This window comes from Physeter macrocephalus, chromosome 13, assembly GCF_002837175.3.
Source record: "Physeter macrocephalus isolate SW-GA chromosome 13, ASM283717v5, whole genome shotgun sequence".
In the NCBI taxonomy this organism is placed as follows: domain Eukaryota; kingdom Metazoa; phylum Chordata; class Mammalia; order Artiodactyla; family Physeteridae; genus Physeter; species Physeter macrocephalus.
Window position 1 is genome coordinate 52,658,566 of NC_041226.1, and position 24,492 is coordinate 52,683,057.

The window sequence follows — 24,492 nt, forward strand, 5'->3', positions numbered from 1 at the left end:
GCAGCAACACATTTTTCCTTTGCATCAGATTCACCTTAATTAAAAAAATAAACATCTTTAATAGGAATTCTGAATGAGCTCAATTTAAACGTAAGTGGTGTATGAATATACCAGAAGTTCTGAAGAGCCACATTGAAGTGCTGACTGTAAAGGATTAAGTGCTTTCACAATGAGGCTTTCTTAATTCTCATCGCTTTTCTTCTCATGCTGTAAACAGCTTATAAAATGTCATGAGTAACTCTGAGTGTTAAGAAAATAATCACTCTTACATTTTTACATTGTTTTGTGCAAACACACAGTTGTTTTGTTTTGTTTGGCGGATGCCTCATTGTTTTAACGATTTCTGTCCAAAGTAAAGAAAATGAATATTCCTTCTTTCAAGATGAGCTGTATTTATTACTGGAACGGAAGTTGTCATATCCGTGATCATTAGCTTTGAACTTTAAGCACGACTGCTTTTCCTCCAAGGACTGCTTTTCTTCAAATGACTGGCACCAGCAGCATAAGCATGACTGTACAAAACAAAGTAACTTGTTAAAAGTTTACATCAGTTACACTATCACAACCCTTCCTACTCTCCAGAATTCTGGCTCTCTTTGTGTGACATGCAATTCTGCCGATTTCTTTCCATGCCCTCTTATTTTCCCCTTAAAAACATATAATTACATAAGTAGTATCTGATAATTTTTTTAAACTAGAAAATACAGAGAAGAAAAAGTGTACATAATTAAACTTCCTCATCTTTTAATTAAAATTGAAAGCCACTCTTAATTCTTGATACTTACTCTTGATTACTTGAGAAATACTTTTTTTTTTTTTTTTTTTTTGGGGTACGCGGGCCTCTCACTGCTGTGGCCTCTCCCGCCGCGGAGCACAGGCTCCGGACGCGCAGGCCCAGCCGCCATGGCCCATGGGCCCAGCCGCTCCGCGGCACGCGGGATCCTCCCGGACCGGAGCACGAACCCGCGTCCCCTGCATCGGCAGGCAGACTCTCAACCACTGCGCCACCAGGGAAGCCCGAGAAATACTTTTAATATTTGATAAATATATAACTCAAGACTTTTTCCTATGCAAATGGAAATATTACCATACACATATATACATATGACTGTATATGTGCATGTTTGTGGAAGTGTGTGTATTATTATGTTAATAAAACTGGACTATACATACCACTCCATGGCCTTGACAGTGACATAAACATCTTTCCATGTCAATAAACTTAATATTACATCACCATTTTTTTCAGCCACGTGTTTAATCTCATGTGACTTTTCAATACTGTTACACAATAAGGTTATAAAGTATATGTGTCTCAGTTTTAGTCATCCAAATTTTTTCTTGGATTTGTAAAAATCCTGTTACTTCTGTTTGTTTTCTGAGAATTTACATGTGTAAGAAAATGTAAGTTCCATTGCTTTCTGTTCTGTAAAATGAGGGACATGATCTGGTGACATTCTCCTCTAGCTCTAAAATCTATGAGTTTATGAGTAAGCAATGAATTTTATAGACTGCCTTTGATTTTACAAGGAAGCTGAGTTCTCGGTTTTCCAATAAGGAACTTCCAGTGGAACCAAGCAGAACCAAGGCACCATGCCCTCCAGTACAAAACCGAGCAGTTAATAATTAGGACAATAGAACCACAGACTCAGTGTCTGATGCACATTCCCCAGTTGTTTTACAGGTACGGTAACTGCCACCAGAGGGAAAAAGCTAACTCCATGATGACCAGACTGTAACTATGACATAAGCTGCACCATCCTAAGCAGTACTGAATCTATGGCTAGCACAAGTCCAAGAACGAGCCTCAAGAGAATGGGATTAACATTATTGCTCATAATAATCTGTATCTTGGTGGGCAGCAAAATAATTGTAGCTTGTTCTGCCCGTATATGTAAGCACACAACTACAAGAAAATTGTCAGCAAAGAGATGTTACAGACCCATGTTGACATCTTCCACTCTGAGAATATGGTGTCCCATGTCAGCATGAAGAAGTTACAGAAGATAGACCTTTGCCCCTAATCCCATAGAAATGGAATGGTGTTTGACAGTGGGGAACTGAAAGCAGCTCTTGTGCCCCTTTCCTGTTTTCCCATTTCTGTTCCCCTCTAACCTTGAAAGAACCTAATTATAGGAATGTGATCACTAAGCAATTGAAACTAATTCCTGACTTATGCTCTCCTGAATGCACACCATGCCTTGTCTAACCTGTTGATTCTCTTCCTAGATAAAAAGAAGTAAGACTAGCTCTCTATCCACAGTAGCCCCCCCTAAGCAATCCTGCATGCAGACCACTCAGGCAAGATAACATCTGAAGAGAGAGAGAGAGAGCCAGCCAGTCTGTCCGCAGGGGAGAGGCAGAACCCAACCTCCTGCCTTGATGATTCATTGAGATTCTTCCCCCTCCATTTTTCCCTTTAAAAACTGTCATGGCTGAGCAGAATCTTTGGTGTTGGTCTCTGGACACGAGTCCACCATCTCCCCAGACTGCTGGCTTTTCTGATTAAAGCACCTTTCTTTTCTACTGACACTTGCCTCTCGAATTATTGGCATATGAGTGGTGAGCAGCTGAATCTGGGTTCTGTTACACCAGGGACAAGTGAATCATTCTCACATAAGGGAAGCGAATATTTTATTTATGCTAGATTGTTGAAGGAGTGAATGAACGGATGGATAGATGTTACCCACAAATGCAAGCAGGCAAATGAGGAATAATTTCACATGTTCCACATCAAGGAGCACTTCTCTGTTATAGAATGAAGGCAGAAAAGTGGAGGTAAAACCTGTATTAAACTGCTTTGTTTGACTCGTTATTGTCACCTCTGTATGAAAAAGAAACTAATTTAGTTATAATCTACAGTGTGCTGCATAGTCCAAAATCTTCCAAAAATGGGAACAGTGCCTTTAATCATGTGTAGCTCTTATTTTGTCATGTGATGTTTGTCAGACATCAATGCATGCAATTTTTATTCATTTTCTGTGTAACTCTATGAGTAAAATTGATTGGTTGAGGCAGTAGGGAATGGTTGACTGGGATTTGTAGGCAGAAATCAATTATAGTGATTTATGAGCAAAATTCACATTTAAAAAGAAACGTCTAGGGCTTCCCTGGTGGCGCAGTGGTTAAGAATCCACCTGTCAAGGCAGGGGACACAGGTTCGAGCCCTGGTCCGGGAAGATCCCACGTGCCGCGGAGCAACTAAGTCCGTGTGCCACAACTAAAGAGGAGGCTGCGCTCTAGAGCCCGCGAGCCACAACTACTGAGCCTGCATGCCGCAACTACTGAAGCCTGTGTGCCTAGCACGGGTGCTCCGCAACAAGAGAAGCCACTGCAATGAGAAGCTCGCACACCGCAACGAAGAGCAGTCCCTGCTCGCTGCAACTAAAGAAAGCCCGTGCGCAGCAACGAAGACCCAACGCAGCCAAAAATAAAATAAATAAATAAATAAGAAAGAAAGAAATGTCTACCATGTAATACTAGGGGAAACTGCAAAACAATTGACTAGATCTCTTTGGGTAGAAATATTAATAGTTTGGAAGGGTTATATTTGATGCCAGATTAAAAAGGGCTTTTGATTTTCGAATACTCTCTTACCTTAAAGCAGTTTTTGAATCTTTTGCTCACCAAATACAGAGCTATTGGGTTAATACAGGAATTCAGGGAGGCCATGTTGATGCCAATGTAGTCCAATACCAACAAAAAGCTGCAAAAAATAATACAAGACATGTCTGTAAAAAAATATGCTGCTATGCACATATATTCTTTACAGACTTTTGTGTTTTTGTGAACAAAAAATTAGCCATTTACAATGGTTTTGACTTTATCACTAGTCTTTGCAGATTATGATGTCTCTCTCTGCCTCTCTCTCTCTCATTCTCTGTCCCTGCCATCGCCCCACCCCCCATGCCCAATTCTCTCGTTTAAAATGAAATCTCGGGACTTCCCTGGTGGTGCAGTGGTTAAGAATCCGCCTGTCAAGGCAGGGGACACGGGTTCGAGCCCTGGTCCGGGAAGATCCCATATGCCGCAGAGCAGCTAAGCCCGTGCACCACAACTACCGAGCCTGTGCACCTAGAGCCTGTGCTCTGCAACAAGAAAAGTCACTGCAATGAGAAGCCCGCGCACTGCAACGAAGAGTAGCCCCAGCTCGCCGCAACTAGAGAAAGCCCGCGTGCAGCAACGAAGATCCAACGCAGCCCAAAAAAATAAATTAATTAATTAATAATAATTTTAAAAAATGAAATCTCGTTTGGAAGCACTGAGGCTGGATGCAAAGAAAGGATTTACAAAGTGCAAAGGAGAATCAGACCTAATGTTTTCAATTGTGCTACTCACTCATTTGGACACCCCTGGCTCTCCATTCCCAGTGTTCTCCTAAGTCCCTTTACTTCTCCCTTGGAAATAGGAGTAAAGGTAAAAAAATGGTCATCTTAACTGCTCCCTAAGGATTAGAAAAATGGTGCTCTCTCTTCTTGCCAATGGAAGGAATCAATGGAAACACTTCTGAATGGCATTTATTTACACAACTATTTCTATTTTACCTTCTTACCTCAATAGTTCACATCTATTGGGATCATTCCGATCATAAAGAGTGAGCTTCAAAATCCTGCTGAGGTGAAGAGGAAGCCAACACAGGGCAAAGACAAGGACCAGGCAAAATACTGTTTTGGCCACTTCCCGTCTCTGAAATAAAACCACAGTCAGACACTGAATAGATGCCTCATTATAATCACAGCGTTCTCGCTTTCCAAGCAAAATATTTAATATCGTTTACAAAAAATCAGTGGCATTTGTAAAAATTCAGGACACTGAGCTTTAAACTGAATAGCTAATGTGAGTTAGACAGAAAGTGATCAGAGATTCATCTTTAAAAAGTAATGGCTCTTTTTTCATCTTTTTAGACTATGTAGAATATCTCCAGATAGATAATATAAAAAATATTCTTTGTATATTAAAAAATACCAGCACAAGAAAAAGGAAGCATGCTGTGGTGTATGATAATTTTAGTTTCTTATCACCATGATAATTTTCATACTCATAATCAGGATTGTAATCATGAGTCAGCAAATATTTCTATTTCCTTACCTGCTTTAAGTGATCATTTAAAGCAATTTGCATGCCACTCTTCTTTCTCAACATTTCACAGGTCATCAGGGTATAAAACAATGCAGTGATGGCCAATGGCAAGCAGAAATAGAAGCTAAATAACCACCAATCTTTAGCTGTCTTGTAAAACTATGGGGAAGAGAGAATGTTATACTTAATATTCCTCTGTAAGAAAATCTTACATATGAAATGTTAAATTAAAAAATACTCTTCAAGGAGAAATTATCTTCTAAAGTCGATGCATTTTATAAATACTATGTAGAATCTTTCAGGCCACGTCTGCTGAACAAATAATTAAATTAAATGAAACAAACTTTTCCTAAAAAGCATTTCAATTCTCTAAGGAAGTGTGCTATCATTACACATAACAATGTAAGTAATTGGGCAAAATTTTAAATATTTGGTAATTCAAATATTTTTGTCTTCACATATGCAAGTTATCCTTAAGGAATTCTTTGTGTGAAATACCACATCTGAATGGGTAAAGGTATCCTAGTGTTTATGGGAGTTTTTCACTTTTTAACAAGTTTGTTTATGGGAAAAGCAGGTAGGAGGAGGTCTATATTAATCATTTACCTAAGGGATGTATACATCTAACCTATCAACTAAAAATCAAAGCTGCTTGTAGCATGCCTTTTCTCTTATTCTTTTTCTGCTCTTTTTTTCTTTTCCTTCTTAAAATTGTTGTTCCAGATACGTCTGTGTTGGAGCAGAATTTACGTAATCTGTGCAGTAGTTTTCCCATTTTAACTAATAAGAAACAAGAAAACAGCAGTCTCATTCTCAATTTCACATTAATGCCCCTCTTTATTCTTTTGTCTACCATGATCTATACATATATTCATAAAGCTTTATCTCGTCTTACGTGTAAAATAGAAAATAATCATTGGTGGCATTTGGACCAGCCCCCTTTGCATTAACTCCTCTTAACCCATTCTGTTGGGAAGAGCCTTTTACACTTAGGATCTATCTTCTGATGACCAGTATTACCATTCTTTTCCTATTTCCTGATTAAAAGCTCTTGAATAAATGGCCAAGATGAAGTTCTTTGCAAGGCAGCTTTCCCTTTAGAGAGAGGACAAGCTTGTTATTCAAACCGAGCTTCACGGATTCACATGGATTCCGATCAATCCATCCATACCAGGGCGACTTCTACTTGATCATTCCCTGAGCCACACACTCCCTCTGAGGACTGCTGTGCTGCTTCATACAGAATATGTAGTAGCTGCCAGTCCTTACGGGAATTTGAGTAGAAAAGCTATAAATTCAAATAGATTCTCTCATGTAAACTTGGTTTTTCTGTATTCCTGAGCACCAGGGGATTCCTGGAGAAGTAGGACCTACACTCTTAATTCATGCTAAGGACAGTCAAAAATCAGTAGCTTCCCAAGAAGAGGAGATCAGGGGAAAAATAGCCAAATATTTCTAAGGCAAGAACAGAAAGGGGGACAAAAAAATAAAATTTACCTGCATGAAGGCTGTTTTCTGAGTGGGATGGAGCAAACAGATTCTCAGATAACTTCCTTTGTAGTCAGTGGTAATCATATCAAAACCCACGGCTTCAGGGACAGCCAGGACCACGGAGACCACCCAAATTAAAACAATTTCTACTGCTGTCCATTTTGGAACCCCGATTCCTTTAATTCGACTCCAAGAAGCAACAGCTCGATATCTGAAGAGTAAAACATAATCATTTGCCAAGCTGGCAGAGCCCAGTTTTATTGAATTACACAGTTTATTTTCTTTTTTTTTGTTTTGTTTTGTTTTTTTTTTTGGTGGTATGCGGGCCTCCCTCCGCTGCGGCCTCTCCCGTCGAGGAGCACAGGCTCCGGACGCGCAGCCCCAGCGGCCACGGGCCACGGGCCCAGCCGCTCCGCGGCACGCGGGATCCTCCCAGACCGGGGCGCGAACCCGGCCCCCCTGCATCGGCAGGCGGACGCGCAACCACTGCGCCACCAGGGAAGCCCCAGCACAGTTTATTTTCTAAGTAGCATAGCAATCACTAGGATAGCGGTCAGGGTATACCTGGCTTAGATATATGCTCTTACCTGTCAATACTTAGAGCACATAGACTCAGCACAGTGATTCCCACAGAGGCCTTCTGTATGAAAGGCACCAGCTTACACATCTCAACTCCAAAGGGCCAGTCCTCGGCAAGTAGCTGCATTGAGGAGACACAAAGCTCTGTTAGAGAGATTTTCACAGGGCGCCCTCTGAACTGTATGTATCACTTCGTGGAGACAAATGAACATGTAGAGTTAAAATAACAAATTCCAGTTCTTATTCTTTTTCTCATAGACTACTCCTCTGAAAAGCACTTGCGTTTGATATCTGGAACAAGAGAGTGGATTGGGAATAATGAAAGGGCAGCCGGCTCAGGAGAATTAGCTATACACAGACAGTAGCTTAGAGTCAAGGTCTCCTCCACTGCAGGGCCAACTGGGGCCAGTTGCTTAAGTTCTCCATACAAGATTGGGCCAGCAGCGCTGAAAATGCCTCTCATACTGTTATGGAGTCTCAAATACTCAGCTGGTGGCCAAATCAAAATAAGGTTAACTAAAAATAGGTGATGTGGGACTTCCCTGGTGGTCCAGTGGTTACGACTCCACGCTTCCAATGCAGGGTTCCATCCCTGGTCGGGGAACTAAGATCTCACATGCCATGTGGCACGGCCAAAAAAAAAAAAAAGACAAATGTTTCTTAGCCAGAGAGACTAGACGACTCCTATGGAGAACAGTGTGCGTGTTCGTGTACTTATTCTTCGCTTTAGTCAACTTGACTGCTCTGTAACTCAGCACACAGATCCTTGAACCCAGCAGGCACACTCCTTCCCTAGGGCTTCACTTGAGGTTCTTCCTTATCCTGGAAGGCTTTTCTCCCACAGATCCACTTGGCTAACTCCTTGACCTCCTTCAGGTCTTACTCAAATCTCATCTTTTCAACATGACCTACCCTGACCACACTATTAAGTATAGGAACTGGTCAGGCCTCTCCATCTCCCTCATCCTACTCCACTTCCCGTTTCATCCATAGCACTTATCAACTCCTATTGTATATATTATAACATACTTGTTTGTTTGGTTAAGTTTTTGCTGTCTGGAACCCCTAGCTCATCAAACAGAAAAGAACTTCTGCAATTGCCTAGAACAGTTCCTGACACACAGCAGATGCTTAAATATTCAGGCCCCTAAAATATATAGGCAGTGGCTATCCAGTGAGCAAAAGACCTAGTTCTTGGTACTGTACATATATTTCCGTTTATCTGACTTCAGACTATGCAACCATCTATTGTTAAACTCAGTGATTTTCTTTTTTAGGACAACTGGGTGTGCCCCACCCTGGTAAATGAATCACTTTAGGTAAACATCTGGGTCGAACGTTCATGAGGTTTTGAAAATAAAGAAAAGTATTTCAAATCTACGTGTCTGTGTGTGCGTTTTAATGTTTTAAAAAATAACCTTCCAAAAGTGAAAACTATTTTGAAACACAATTGAGTCTTTCCGTTCTTTCACTCGTGAAGGTTTTTTGTGGAGTTTGTCATGCTGGGTGATTGTTCTGTAACTAGAGCGGCACCCAAAGCTGAAATGTGTGTTTCAGTACGAATATGACTCGGAGCTCCAACGTGGAACCAATTTCATTTCTAAGATAGACATGAAAAGTTACACCGACATGTAGAACAAATGTTGGCATACTTACAGCAAATACGCTTTTTCTAGGGTCTGAAAGCCTGCAAGGCCAGGCAGGCAACAGAAGAGTGGAGGAAGCCAGGTGTAAGAAAGTCATTGGTGTCAGGGAATAATAGGGAACAGAGGGGTCTGGGGTAAATCCTGTCTAAAAGGAGCTGCTGCTAATAAACTTGATGTGATTTTTGCCAAGAGATCCCCAATACAAAAGTTTCTTGATTTTTAGCCCCAAATTGGAATTTTTATATGAAATCTCGCAATTTATAAAAATTGTCAAAAAAAAAAAAATTGTCAACTAATTCATATTTTTTTAAAAAAACACTGTCAGATAACATTGTATTAACAAAATATTTTTATGTGTCAGACCAGCCTCTAACTTGTGACCTCTGGATTAATGAGCTGACTTATAACTCTGCTTGTTCATTCATTCATTCAGCGAACATTTATTGAGTACCACTATGTGCCATATACACCATTCGGAGCACAGAGTGCCTATCAGTGAACAAGGCAAACTCCCTGCTCTCATGGAGCTTACAGTCTAGTGAGGGAGGCAAACGCAAAACACATAAATACTTAATACGGTGTCACACAGGTGGTGTCACCATATTGAAAGACTATGGTGGAATTTAGGGAGCTTTCTTGATAGGCTTCTCAGCAAGGTCTCTCTGAAGAGGCAACCTGCAGTAGAGACCTGACTAAAAAAAGTAAGCCATGCAAAGAGCATTCTAGGCAGAAGAAAGAGCAAAGGCCAAGGCCCTGAGGTCAAAAGAAGCTTAGTGAGAGGAAGGGACAGCAAGAAGGCTCTCAAGACTGGGGTCGAGTGGTCCAGGCCAAGTGTCTAGGAGATATAGTTGCACAGGGAGGAGCCTGAATGGTTTTGTTTTTGTTTTTGTTTTTTTTGAGGAAACCCATTGCAAGATTTTGAATGGGGAAATGGAAAATGGCATCATCTTATTTATGTTTATTAAAAGATCATTCTGGGGACTTCCCTGGTGGTCCAGGGAATCAGCCTTCCAATGCAGAGGACGCAGGTTCAATCCCTGGTCAGGGGACTAAGATCCCACGTGCCGTGGGGCAACTAAGCCCAGCACGCTGCAGCTACAGAGCTCGCGTGCTTTGGAGCCTGCATACCACAACTAGAGGAGCCAGCGTGCCGCAACTAAGACCTGTGCAGCCAAATAAATAAATAAATTAATTAATTAATTAAAAAATATAAAAAGATCACTCTGGAAGCTCAATGTCGACTAGAATGTAGAGTCAAGAAAGGAAGCTTTGTTCCCTGGTGGCTCAGTGCTTGAGAATCCGCCTGCCGATGCAGGGGACATGGGTTCGTGCCCCGGTCCGGGAGGATTCCACGTGCCGCGGGGCGGCTGGGCCCCTGGGCCGTGGCCGCTGGGCCTGCGCGTCCGGAGCCTGTGCTCCGCAACGGGAGAGGCCACAACCGTGAGAGGCCCGCGTAACGCAAAAAAAAAAAAAAGAAAGGAAGCTTTGATGAGAGATTGTGGGCTGAAACTTGTGGTGCCCTGGGGCTGAAAAGAGTGGGTTATAGACTGGATATGTATTGAAAGCAGAGCTAGCAGGACTTGTTGATGGGTTGGATATAAGATATGAGGAGTCAGGAAACTCAAAGAGGTTGATCATGTAAATGGTAGAAACATTGGCTGAAATGGGGAAGAGCCAGGGTCCTGCAAGTCTGAACCAGCTATGAACTCAAGGTGCTTTAAAAGACTTGCCAATTACCCTTGGAAACATAATAAAACGATTCCAAACAGTTAAAAGAACCCTGCCAGACCCAGTTTGGTACACACTATCCAGGTAATATTCTGTCTAATCATTTTGATTGCCTTTATATGTATTGGGGCAGGGGGTGGGAAGCAAAACTAACACATATATGGTACTTACAAGGGACTAGGCACTATTCTAAGCCCTTTACACATGGTATATCATTGAATTCTCAAAGCAATCCTATGAGGTAGTATTACTATTACCCCCATTTTATAGGTAAAAAAACTTAGGGGCACTTAGAAGTTTATTAACTTGCTATGTTGATTTTAAATATGCCCACAAATTCTTTGATACTCCTCCCTTCAAAAGGTGAAGCCTCATTTTCCTCCCCTTGAACACGGGTTGGACCTAATGATTTGCTTTTAGTGAATAGAATGTGGTGGGTGTGATGATGTGTGACATCTGAGACTAGTTCATAGAAGGCATTATGGCTTCCTCGTTGCTCTCTCTTGGATCACTCATTCTGGGGGAGTTGCCGTGTCAGGAGAAGACTAAGCACCCCTATGAAGACTCCAACAGGTGACAAGGAACTGAGGCCACCTAAAAACAGCTGGCACTAATTTGCCGAGTGTGTGAATGAAAAGGTCCTCCAGCCTCAGACAAACCTTCTGATGACTGCTGCCCCGCCAACATCTTGACCCTCATGAGACCCTGAGCCAGAACCACCAGCTAAGCAGCTCCTGAATTCCTGACCCACAGGCACAGTGTCAGGTAATAAATGCTGTTCTTCAAGTTGCTAAGTTTGGGGGTAATTTGCTACTCCGCATTAGATAACTAACATATTTGTCCTTGGTCACTCACTTAAGTAAGTAATAGATCCACATTTGAACCCACGTGGTCTGATTCTAGAATCTATAATGTTTTGAAGAAGCTGATCTTAGATGAAAAGTGTTTAGAATTAAATCAATATTAGTATTTAAAAACCCATAACTATGTGTCAAACAATGGGAAAGTATCTAGATGTAGAGTAAAATTTTCTTCTAACCCCCCCAGCTATTTTATTCATCTACTGTCCAAAAATTCAGATAGTGTCAAGCGTTTTCTTGTCTTCAACGATTTCCAAATGTGCAAATATTAGTATCACATAGGTACAGCCATCAGATGAATCAAGATGAATGAGTGTCCGGTCACTGAAGGGAGAGAAGTCTGGCCAATGAAAATGAGCTCTGCACTGAATCCAGGCCCTGTTTTGAGGTTACTATTGTTTTTGGCTCAGCCTAGAAATTGGATGATTGCTCTTCATACCAGTGGGAGGCCTGCAGCCCAACCTCTGACCCAAGTTATCACAGAGGACAGGGAAACACAAACTGAAAATTGTAGCAATTCTCTTCAAGTTCAACACAGAGATAGTCAGAAACCTAATCACAACTGAGAGATTACAGTTTTCTAATCTATCCTTCCAAAGGGAAAGAGACTGAAAAAAAAACTCTTCATCATTTCAACTCAGACCTGAATGCTGCCAGTCCTGAGAGGCCACAGAACGTGGGGGGACGGAGTGCCCACTTCTATTATTTTGTAGTCAGTCAGAAGGATGACTTTGGCAACCTCTGCTTCTCTGATCAGAAGTCTTTGTGGAGACACCGAGAAGCCTGATACCCTGTGACAGAGACCACGCCTACCGCTGATGCCCATCTCTGTCTGAATGGCCTCCAGCCTCAATGTCTTGGCAATTTAGGGCTTGGAGCTTATTTAAAATGCAAAAGATGTCAACCTCTTGTTTAACAATAAACAAAGCCCTGGGTAGGGGAAAAGCTGCGAACTTAAAAAAAAAAAAATCACTCTCAACAAAGATGCCATCTTTAAAATTTGGTGAAAGAATGTTCTTAGAGATTTTTATAATTCCTGGAAATTAACTATTTCACTATTTCTTGACAAAAATAATGACATCCAACATCTATAATTTGAAGTCCAACAATACAGCTTTCTTCTTGGTAGAGGAAATTGATTCTCCTTTATTGCAAGAGGAAGCAACTCTAACTTTAAACCCAGCAATAATACATTCTTATTCCTTATTTGCAGTTTTCCCCATTCAATTAGACAATTTAAGGGCACGATCTGAATACTGAAGACAAATCATGCATGTAATCAAATCTCTCTGATCGCAAAAAGAATGTTAGAGTTCCATATTATTTCTAAGTCCCTGCCACGTGAATTAAATTCTTAGGTCCTGTTTAAAACTAAGTTTGAATATATATTACCTACCATTTATCAAATGTGAGCCAGTCAGAAAATACTCCCATAACTGACAATGGTTTTCACATGGTGATGGCTCATCCAAGGAAGAGCTTTTGTTAGTGTTGGTCCTAGGAGCAATGTGGTGTCCATTTGACAAATGATAGCCTGTCCTCATGCTGGCCCCTTTCGCCTAAGGCTTCTACTGCTTCCCTAGCACATTTCTTTTGTATGAGTAAAGTAAACACAAATAAATAAATAAACACTAGATTGAAAAAAGACTTGGTCATACTGACTACAAGGTTTCTACACAAGGATGGCCATGATTTCATAACTGCATGTTGAAACAGCTGTTTGAGAAAGAAAAAAGTCAACAGAATCCAAAAAATTATTTTATATCATATTTAAAAATTATTTTATATTAAATATATAATTTTTTTTTTTTTTTTTTTTTTTTTTTTTTTTTGTGGTATGCAGGCCTCCCTCTGTTGTGGCCTCTCCCGTTCTTTCGCCTAAGGCTTCTACTGCTTCCCTAGCACATTTCTTTTGTATGAGTAAAGTAAACACAAATAAATAAATAAACACTAGATTGAAAAAAGACTTGGTCATACTGACTACAAGGTTTCTACACAAGGATGGCCATGATTTCATAACTGCATGTTGAAACAGCTGTTTGAGAAAGAAAAAAGTCAACAGAATCCAAAAAATTATTTTATATCATATTTAAAAATTATTTTATATTAAATATATATTATATAATTTTTAAAAAACTTCTAAAAGGGTAAATAACATGAACAGAAAATAAATATCCTTTCTGTAAAAGTATGATTAAGTGAATCCTACAAAATCTCTCCAACTGGGGGATTTATATTTTTCAATTCTTTTTGTAATTAAAAATTACATTCTAGAGAAATTAAATGGAGAAAATCCTATTAATACACACCACTCTTAATGCCCAAAGGCATCTAGCCGCTTAGAGTCAGGAAATGCCAAAGTTAACCATCTTGTACTAACAAATGTTCAATTGCCTCATTAACCATATACACCATTTTCCTTTCCTATTTTTTTTTTAATTAACAGTATACACTGAGCTTTAACTGTTTCTTTGTTTCAGAATATTCTACAACATTTTTAGTGCCTAGCACAGTGCCTGGCACACAGTGACCGCTCATTAAATGTTGTTGAATAACTGTGAATGAATGAGTTCATGGACGAATAAATGAATTTGATCATAAGGCAAAAATCTTGTGATAAAACTTTTGTCATGAACTTTTCAGTTCTCATATTTGAAACAATTTCTTTAGAGAATTGGGATGACTATGCATTTTATATATTGATTGATTTTTGTATTGTCTAGTCCATGCCCTCCTCCCTTCCAGATGATCAGGTCTTCTTGACACATAGAGCCAGGGCCTCTGGGATTGAGGCATTGGCTCTTGTCTTGGACTTCTGCCTTCCAAGAAGGCCAGAAAAGATGGAAAGCAAAATTCCTCCCCTCCCCTCTCTCCCCTACTCAAACCTATCAGGGAAATGACTTTTAAATAACAGAACCTACTGTTTCTATCTGATGGGATTCAGTGAGGTGCTTTAGCTGTAAATTTGGTGGAGATGGACTCAGGAAGCATAGAGACGCTGTAAGAGACGGTCATTTAAGAAGGTAGGTGAGCAACACATTAAAAATGACAACTAGGGTTGCTTTGCCGGATTGCTGCCTGTTCCATCTCGTGGTGAACTGTGAACATTTCTTTCAAATGACTGGCATTATAGAAATGTTTTTACAGTCAGAGCCAAAAGAAGGAAATAATGGAGAGGTTGTGTTTCACAAGTTTGGGGAAGGGTGTATTCTTCTGCTTTTATCTGTTTCCTGTAGCAGATAAGAGTTTTTCTGCAATTGAACTGGCGTCTTAATAAGATAGTACACCCTCATTCAAGGATTTCCCATGTCAGATCTCCCTTTCTTTTTTCTTATTCAAACATACAGTGAGAATTTAAGCTGCTGGTCAAGTGCACAGAAAATATTTTCTTGACAGACGTTGCACCCGTGCCCTTGGGGACGAATATCAGTTACCGGTTCCATCCTGGGTCCATTAAAATGCACTTAATCACTTAAAGATTAGGCCATGTGGGTTAGAATATGTGGGTGAGGAATAATGTCAGCTTATCCCCCAGGGGTACCATTTAAATACCACAATATGAACAGCGCCCCCTGGAGTTGTGCAAGGCAGAGGTCCTGTCCTAGGAATCTGGTGTGTGCACACTGGCAAAGAGAGGGCTTCCCACTGCTCTGGAAAGATTCCTATCACTTGCTGAAATAGAAGAATGACTCCATTAAAATGAATTAAGTTTCTGGAAACAAAATCTTTAAGAGAAGCAAAGAGATAGAAAAAAGATAAAAAATAAATATGTCTTAGAGAAACTTAAGTTCACCTTAAATATATATCCCTACTTTTGTTACAGTGAACTTTCTTTCCAAGTCTGTAACAGGCCAATAAATAATTGGATTGCTACTCTCCTATGATCTGAATTTTAAAACTTATCCACAGTTTGTGCTTAAAACCTTTCATTGACATGTCACATATTCTGAAAAGATTCAACTAAGAGCATTAAGACATGCTATTCACAAACCTAGCTTTATGGTCAGATTCACTTAGCTGAGCTGGATCTTCTAAGATCACTGTGACACCTGAAGAAACTAAAGAATTAAAACCTGATGGCCTCATGGCTCAGAAAGTGACTCTCAAACTTAAAGAATTCAACAAATCTTATTAAGTATTTTCATGTCTTACTTAAACCTAATTCTATCCAGAGAATGGCTTATGGGATAAGCTATGGTGAGAAAGCGTTTGATTACCATGGAATTCAAAAGCCCGTTAATATAATTTGAAAACACTGTGTGAGGGGGAAGAAGATATGTACAAAGTAAACGTCCAGGGAATAGGCTTCCTCTTTTCTGGAAACCATGATGAAGCTAAGGAGGAGAGAAATAGAGAGGGGACGCGAGTTAGGAGGTGGGAATATGGCTGGGGGACTCAGGGACAGAACACTGCTTGATAAATGCTTCTGTCAACTTTGCTAATACACTTCTGACTCAAGAACAATCCTCTTTCTCTCTATCTTCTACCATCCCAGTTTGGCCGTTTTCTTGTTCCTTTACATTTTCACCAGAGGATCTATAGGGAAAGAGAAATAATAAGTCTCTAAAGTAAAAGCACTGGAAAGGAAAAAAGTCTGAAATTAGAGAAGTTGCCGGCTAAGGTATATCCATACACCATGCTCAGCTATCTCCCAAACATAACCAACCTCTTCTTAACTTCGCAAAGTCCTGAAAGAGAATGTTTCACATCATAAATTACCTCTAGAATCTTATTTCAGCTCAGGCTTTATCTGTCAACACCGCTGAGAGCACTTAATCATTGATTAGCATTTGGCATGTTTCTCTAAAAATCATCAACTATAGCGTATTAGCCATACCTTATATGGTTTTCTTTGGAAAATGAAGACCCTGGCTCCCTGGCCTTGAAACAACATGGTCTTGGCTGTGTCATCCTCCTGTACAACTATGGAAATGCCTTCGATCTTGAACGATTCATTTAAAATGAGCAAAGAGAAAAATGTAAAGCCTTTGATAGATAAGCCTTACCACATTGAAAGAAACATTGCCTTGACATTTTAAGAGCCTTGGATTTATGGAGTGACCGAGTGGCAGATCAAAGGCAAACATAGGAAGCAGCCTAGAGTTAACCTGGGGAACATTTCATTGCCCAAGGCCAAGTGTTTGCCCACCATTTTGTCACAGGCATCCACAGCCAACATGTGAAGCAGTGAATCAGAAATAGGAAGTCTTGAGTTTCTGGGCTATTTGACATCTGCTATTGACCTATTATTCTGTTATGGCCAATATCCTCATACATATAGAAAAAAGAACAAAATATCCCCCCCTTTTTTTGGACAGTTATAAAAATATGAGTATAACATCTTTTGTCAACAAGCATTTGTCTGGAATTGATTGTTGCAGGCACTATGCTACGTGGGTGTTGGGGGGTTAGCTTTATTTATTAATTGACTCTAGGTCATTCAAAGCTAATAGTCTTACTCTTTATTAACACTTTAAAAATGTTAATACTTCAAATGTGCTTAATTAACACTCCTTAAAAATTTTGTTGCTTTAAATAAATGAACCTCAAAGGTATCTAGGTTCTGTTTTGGGTACAAAATGCTTCTGCTACTAAGATGTCTCTAGACATCACAAAAATGTCACTAAAATATCTCAGTTACTTAACTGGAAATATGCACAGTGTTATTATCTTGGGCAAAATTAGACTCCCCTATGCAATGATACCTTTACTTCTTCTATTGCTCTATATGCATAAACTGCATTTACTAATCAGAAAATTATAACTTTGAAAGTTAAATTTGCTGGTCCTTCATTCACTTTTACTTCTAACTATGAAATTAGTGACTTACATGCAGACTTGTTAAGTACTAGAAGTAGTCTGACTGGATAGTGAGAAAGGTGATTTTGTTCAGAAAGACAGTTTTGATTGTGTTACAAGCAGGAATGTCTGACTACGTGACAAGGTCACTTCGCTCCAAACTCACTTGAGGGTTCAGTGAAGCAATTCCCATTTTGACATACCAGCATTTTAATGTTACACGTACCCCACCTTAAGTAGTTAAACGTTAAAGGTCAGTAGTTTTGCTTCTCTGAGCTATGAAGGCAGCCTCTTTGACTCTAATAGTAGCCTACAAAGTCTTAACAAGAAAACCATCTAGAGGCACTCCAACGGGTCACCAACTCAATTTTTAGAAAGCTCTCCATCACCACTAGACATCTGATTATACTTGGATCCTTATCAAAGTCTGCCCATGTAGATATCTGTCATCAGTTTCCAAGGAGATTTGTTTTCAAACTCAATTTGCTTACACATAAAGGAAGCTATATTTATGTTATTTATTATATTTATATTACGTTATATTTATGTTAACTATATATCTATTGAGTCAGTTATTCCATGCAAATATAGTACAGAGTGAACTTGCTATAATTTAAAAACTCATTGTTTGCTCAAGCATTTTTAACTTCTTAAGATGTTAAGAGAAGTTAAAGAAATTTTAACTTCAACCTGCAATCAAGGCTTGTTAAAAATCACTGCTAAACTAAACCAAGCCATACCAACTAACCAACCAACCACCACCAACAACATAAAAAACTTCACAGCATCTACAAGTATACCCAGCTCTTCCTATACAGCTTTGACACTGGTGCTACTCCAACTTACTCTAGGCTCCTATAGGCAACAAATGTCTAGATTATTCCATTCATTTTAGTCTACACAGGAATGGCACAATAAGTAGCTTGTGAAAAAGGAGATATTCATCCTCACATCAGATGCTTAAACACTGGTTTTGGGGTCAGGTACATACATGGACCATGTAAATACTGGCATAGTGACCCATGTATGTATTAAGGATAGACATTGATACATATATATGTATATGGAGATGTTACATAAAATAGTGATTCAAACTAAGAGTACAACAATAATTTGGGGGTACAGTATGGCAATATCTATCAAAATTACAAATGCACATATCCTTTGATTCAATCATTCTAACTCTAGAAATTTACCCTTCGGATAGAGTCACACATGTGTGCAAAGCCATATGGACAAAGATGTTATTTGTAGTCATGTTTATAATGGCAAAAGCTGGAAAAAAAACCCCCAAGTTTCCATCCTTATTCACACACACACACTCACACACATTCTAATAACATTTATTACTGGCCTACTTTGTGCCAGGCACTGCGACCAATGATATTCACCTATGTACTTATGCATCTATACATTCTTTATAACATTTAATATATTTATATATGCATATGTATACATATATATTTCTAAATATCCTCTTTGGACGCTTGCTTTTTCATTTTTCATCTGGATGCTCTTATGTAATTCAGTGACAGCCCTAGTGTGCGCTGCTGAGAAAGAGAAACGAGGCTTTTATTTCCAGCAGGTTCTCATGATTATCTGAAGCTGTTTTAGAGCTTCGATTTGCTGAGTCTCCCACAACATCGATCTACCAGGATTGCCTCCTTGACACAGGAGCCCTGGTGAAAAGACTGTCTAGCAGTTTCCAGAGAAACAGTTCCCTGAGGGAGTCAAAGCAGAGTAGACACATTCCCTGGGGTTTGTCAGCCCTCACAGCAGCCTCTCCCTGTGAAGTCCCATCCCGTTCTACAGCCGCATCAAGGAACATGGCTTCCAGCCAGATCTATGACATTTTGTGGTTTGTCAACTTTACTGAACTCTAGATTTACTGAAGTCCTGATTAATGTAATAGATTCACGTTGATGTTTCTGGGCCTGTGGGTAAACCAACAGAGGAGCTGCGGGATTCTATGAACCCTCAGAAATTGTGAATGTACATTATAGTATCTATTAATTATAATGTATATATAAATTATATATTTATATATTAATTATATATAACATATAAGATGGATAATTAACTGGATTCTCAAGAGAATAATAACATTCCACAAAAATAAAATTAGAAATCGCTAGTTTAGAGATTCAAGTCCCCCACTTTAGGATAAATTTAAATGGCACTCATAATTCACTTCAACTGCTTTGTATCAAGTATAATACTTGACTACTCTGAAATTATAAATGCATTTTTTTTAACTTATATGGTGTCACAATTATTTAAGGGAAAATGGCTTTTAACTAGCCCTGGATTAGGTGTTTTTGTAAATAAAGCCTTTAGAATAACAAACAGTGATATTATCAATATTATACATTACGGATCATCTGAAGGGGATTTCAGGAGATAGAAGTCTTCAGATGACTCAAATTAAAACTGAAAATGCTTACCAAGTATCGTACTATGTAGTAGTGTGTCCCATAATTGCAGCACTGCACTCAAATGAGGTCCTAACAATACTCCAGGTTGGAGAAGGGCAATCTATGCTCAGCTCGCTCTGTGCATGGGGCCAGGAGGACCACGGGTTCTAGGGCCAGAAGGCCTGGGTTCAAGCCCTAGTTTCATCACTTTCTAGTGGTGTGACATCAACCTTCCAGTGGTGTGACATCGAGCAATTTACTTCTTTACCTCTCCAAAATGTAGTTTCCCCATAAAACAGGGGTGATAACAATATTTCTTCCATAGGGTTTGTTGCAGTGATTTCATGAACTAAACCAAGTACTGAGTACATAATACATGGTAGCCATTATTGTTATATTATATCTCAAGTGACAATATTTATGCACAATATAAAAATAAACCAAAAGCCACTATGTAGGATTCACTGATGGCAAACCTAGTGATGGGACCTAATTCTATGTGATGGATTTGTTCATGACTAAAAAGGATGATTACATGGCCAGATTTGTAATGACTCAGTTTGTTTATTTCATAAATAGAAACACAGCTTTAACAGACTGAATGGTTTCAGGCAAAACGTTGTAACTTCCTAGGGAAATCATAAAGGAATTTGAAAGGAAAGGAAAAGCTGTGCGTCCTTTGGGAGTAGGATATTCTCTGGCTTATCGAATGTAATAATTTAGCCAGACAGAGAAAGTAAGATGGTCCTGGAAGAGCTGATTTACATCTGATCTGGAAGCAAAATGCCCTCAATCCAACCTTCCATACAGCACTTCATCTGCTGGCTGACTTAGGAGGGTTTCTAAATGGGCTGACCATGTGGGGTTTCCTGGGACCTTCCTAAACAATCTTTCACAAAACTCTGTGCAAGCCTAGAAAAACTGGATGTAATCTCCCTTTTCAGAAGGATCTTATCACTTATTTAAAATTTCTCACAACACCTTGTACTCTAAAATTTCTCAAGTCAGTTTTGAGGAATTGAATTGAAATTCTCCTGCCACATTGGAATGGTAAGACTTAGTCTGTAGGACTCCTAAAATGGGTTCCTACTGGCCTTAATGGAGCTGTGACTGCATTTAAGGGACCCATTTCAGCCTGTGCTTCTCCCAGGAAACCCTCAGAGTTCACAAGGGCTGGTAGCCATGCAGCAATTTAGTATTTCATCTATTTATCCCTCATTTCTGGGAGTGTTGCCTTCTAGGACCTGGATCCTAATCCAAATCCTGTCTCTAAACCTCAGAAATCTCTAGAATTCCTTAATGTATGCCTTGTTGGATTAGGATTTCCAGAGATTCATAAAAGGCAATTTAAAGGCATGCCATCTGGTGACTCCTCCTGCCACAAAGATCAAAGTATCTCCCACAATCTTTACCTAAACCAACATGCCTTTTCTTTCCCTTGTACTGAGCCCAGGACTAGCTTTAGGCAAATCCCCAAAGTACATTCCCGGTCCCTTACACTTTTGATTCTGTTTTTATGCATGACTTCCTATTGCTGGTTACGATGGGGAAGCAGAGTTTTACAAATTTGCATCGTCCTTCAAAATTTTCCAGCTCTTTCACTTAGGCTATTTTTCTTAACACCACAAAACCCCAGTCGGTGGGCACTAGAAACTTTATTGTAGAGTTGAGGACGCTGAGGCCCAGAGATGTTGGGAAGTGGCCAGAGTTTCAAAGCGGGAGTCAAAGAGTGTAGGGGTTTGCGTCCTGCCCTAGGCTCTGATGCCTGCAGTAATCACATAATGATGTTAGCTACTGAAACTGTTAGTGACTTTATGTTCAGTGTCCTTGGTCTTGTCCACAAAGTCATTGATGGGGTGCAGTTTGCACTTTAGAACCTGACAGATTGAGCCTGATTCTCCTCACCTCCATCACTTACTCATTGTGAGACCTTGAACATCCTATCATCTGTTAAATGGAGTAATGTCTACTCATGGGTTGTCAGAAAAAGTAAAGGAAAGTAACACATCTATCCCAGCGCTTGGCCCATCATAGGCATTCAGTAAAGGGTAGGTACAGTATGGTCATTCACAGCAGGTGAACTGTGTTTTCCTACTCTCCTGTCTGGGTCTCTTTCTTCTAGGCCATTTGTCTCCTAAAAACCTATTCGAGCCCCTCTACTGTTAGGGTCCTTTAAGAAAATGCTTCCCAAGGTTAGTATGCATTTGAATCACCTAGGTATTTTAAGATGCACATTCTGATTTAATGAGTCTGGGTTGGACTTGCAGTTCTAACAAGTTCTCAGGTGATAACACTCCTGCCAGTCCATGAACCATCAGTTTCTGAGTAGAGAGAATGTACCTTGTGAGCTGGATTTAGGGACAAGGTCCTTCAGGACCAGTGGTTCTCAAACCTTATGTGCAGGGCTTGTTAAAATACAAACTACTGTGCTTCACCCAGAGTTTCTGGATTAGTAGGTTTGAGGTGGGGCTATAAGATGTCATTTCTAACAAGTTTCCAAGTTATGTTTATGCTGCTGGTCTGGCGACTATGCTTTTTCCAGGCTTAGCCGTGGGCTACTGAAACCAGGAGGCTATTTGGTTCCGATGATTACTGACTTCTAGGAAGGGACGGATCTTCGGGGCTAAGCTTCCTGCAAAGGCTCTGGCATCTCCCCCTTCCTAACGGTGTGCCCTCCCATCGCGATATTAGCAGGCACCCTTTACCTTGTAGACATTGATGGGGATATCAATGACGATGTGCAGCAGGTCTCCCAGGGCCAGGCTGGCTATCAAGATATTAGGGCCGTTTCGCATGCACTTGTTCTTGTAAATGATTCTCAGCAGTGTGGAGTTTCCGATGATGCCCAGCACGAACACTAGGCAGGACACCACCGTGTTGATGTACTTGAAAGTCTCCTTGATCTCGATGGGTCTTTCGCACGGGGGCGGGGGGAGGGTGCGCGGTGGGGCTCCCGCCATTCTCCCTCCTTTCGGCATCTGCGGAGATGCGGACGACCGCTGCACGCTGGCGTTGGACCCCCTAGGCCAGGAGGTCTTAGTTGGGGGCGCCATTATCTCTCCGGCCCCCAGAAGTGGCGGAGTGGCCCCGGCCGGCGGGAATCCCCTCTCTTCAGCTTGGACCCCCACCACGCCGCAGGCAAGGATCAGCGCCAGCAGGGCGCGTCCGCACAGGCTGGGCAGCGGCTGCATGCTGCTGCCTGCTCCAGGGAGAGTCGGGTGGCCACTCTTCAGCTTTCAGTCTGGAGATCAGCAAGGGAAGGAAGACGGGACACCCGGGTCAGCTACCCCAGCCACGCCCCTGCAAGCGGCTAGCGCAGAGCGCAGCCGCGCCCCCACTATCCGCGCGCAAAAGTAACTCAAGTTTGCGCGCCAGTGGGGGGGACTCTGGCGCCTGTGACCCGCCCGAGCCCGTCTCCTGCCCTTCCAGAGCCAGCTTTCGCTGGTTTTTCTCCCCTGCGTTTCCCGAGGGGTAAATGACTCTCAGTGGGGTGGGGTATTCAGGAAGGGGTGTGACAGGGAGGAAAGGATGGGTGTCTAGAGCAAAGCTTTGAGCTCCTGTTGTGCCCAGAGGGAGACGTGTGTGTTCGTTCTGGCTAAGGGCGCGTGGGGACGGGGGAAATCAAGGCACCTAGAGGCCAAGGGATGTGCCAGTCTCTGCATTTGACTCCTCAGGAACCCGGATACCCTGTGTCTGGACGCCAAGACTCCTTCCTCCCCGCGGGTGAAAGCAGCTGCTTCCCGGCTGCCTGCTCTCGGGCTCCCCCGGAGCCCCCACGAGTGTGCCGGCTGACTCGGAAAATCTCTGGGACATCTCAGTTCTGATTGGGAGAGTATCTGCATTAACGCGGAAGCTTCTGTGCCCTCCAAGTGGCTTCAAACACTCACGCGCTCTCCTTCGCTCCAACCCCATTGTAATTCGCTGTATCCATACATTAAAAAAAAAAAAAAAAATCCCCAAACAAGTAATCCAAGCTGAAGCCCCAGGATAAGGTTCAATCACTGATTTTAATTCAACACCAAGCCAGAACTTTTACCTCGCGGGCCGGACGCACCAGGCGCAGAGGGACCAGGGGGGACCTCCTTCCCGGGACGCACACTTGGCTCGCAGCTGGGTTCCAGGCTACCCTGGAGCAGAGCGCGCCTCCCTTCAGCTGCGGGCGGATCTGGCTCTGACGAAACGCTGAGGGAATGCCTGACCGTGTAGCCTCCGCAGCTTGCTCGGGATCCTTGCTTGTCCCCGGACAAGTACCTTTCTTCATTCGTCCCTTCCCCATCAATCACCGCCAGACTCCTCCCGCCCCTTGCGACCGCGCGGCAACCTTTCCCCTTGAGCGACGCCTGGACTGCATCAGCAGGACCTGCCCGCTGCCGCAGAGGGCAGTCCTCGGCCCGCGACGCGTCCTGGGAGGCTGTGGGGTTGCCATGGTTCTCAGTTCTTCAGATGATGAGCCTAAACCAAGGGCAAGTTTTCACACACCCCGCGACGCTCGAGGCTTCAGCCTAGAACCGGGCTCTGAATTAAACGTGTTTCAAGCCCGCTAGGACTTTTCAAAGAAAAGTTAAGTATCCCGCCGTGATACCTAAACCTTGATTTGTTGTTGGGGGGGCGGGGGAGAGGCTGCTTTTGTTTTGCCCTTCAGTTTCAAGTCCGCATCGGTCCCCACCCACACGGAAGAGCACGATCCTTTCTCTTCAAGCCCTGTCACTGCCCTAGGAGAGAACTAAAATTCCTCCTTCATTTTCTCTAGCAGAGGCTCTTCTCTCTTCCTGCGATCTCTTGAAGTGTTATTGTCAGCCTATCTCTGGATTTTATGACTGTCGAAGGACCCGATACCTATAGGGGGCACGAAAATCATCAGAGAGCTGCCATTCAAATTTAGAATATTTATTTATG

General features: G+C 41.5%; 1 protein-coding gene across 1 annotated transcript; it reads right to left on the reverse strand.

Annotated features, from left to right (window-relative positions):
• On the reverse strand, window positions 1-23,767 carry EDNRB (endothelin receptor type B). The gene is made up of 8 exons (XM_007119268.3): window positions 23,633-23,767; window positions 22,302-22,837; window positions 7,158-7,270; window positions 6,577-6,781; window positions 5,089-5,238; window positions 4,553-4,686; window positions 3,598-3,706; window positions 1-512 (listed from the first exon to the last, which is right to left on the reverse strand). The coding sequence occupies exons 2-8, from the start codon at window positions 22,785-22,787 to the stop codon at window positions 378-380; spliced, it is 1,332 nt and encodes a 443-aa protein (XP_007119330.1). The 5' UTR covers window positions 22,788-22,837; window positions 23,633-23,767; the 3' UTR covers window positions 1-377.
• Window positions 23,768-24,492: the final 725 nt, after the last annotated feature.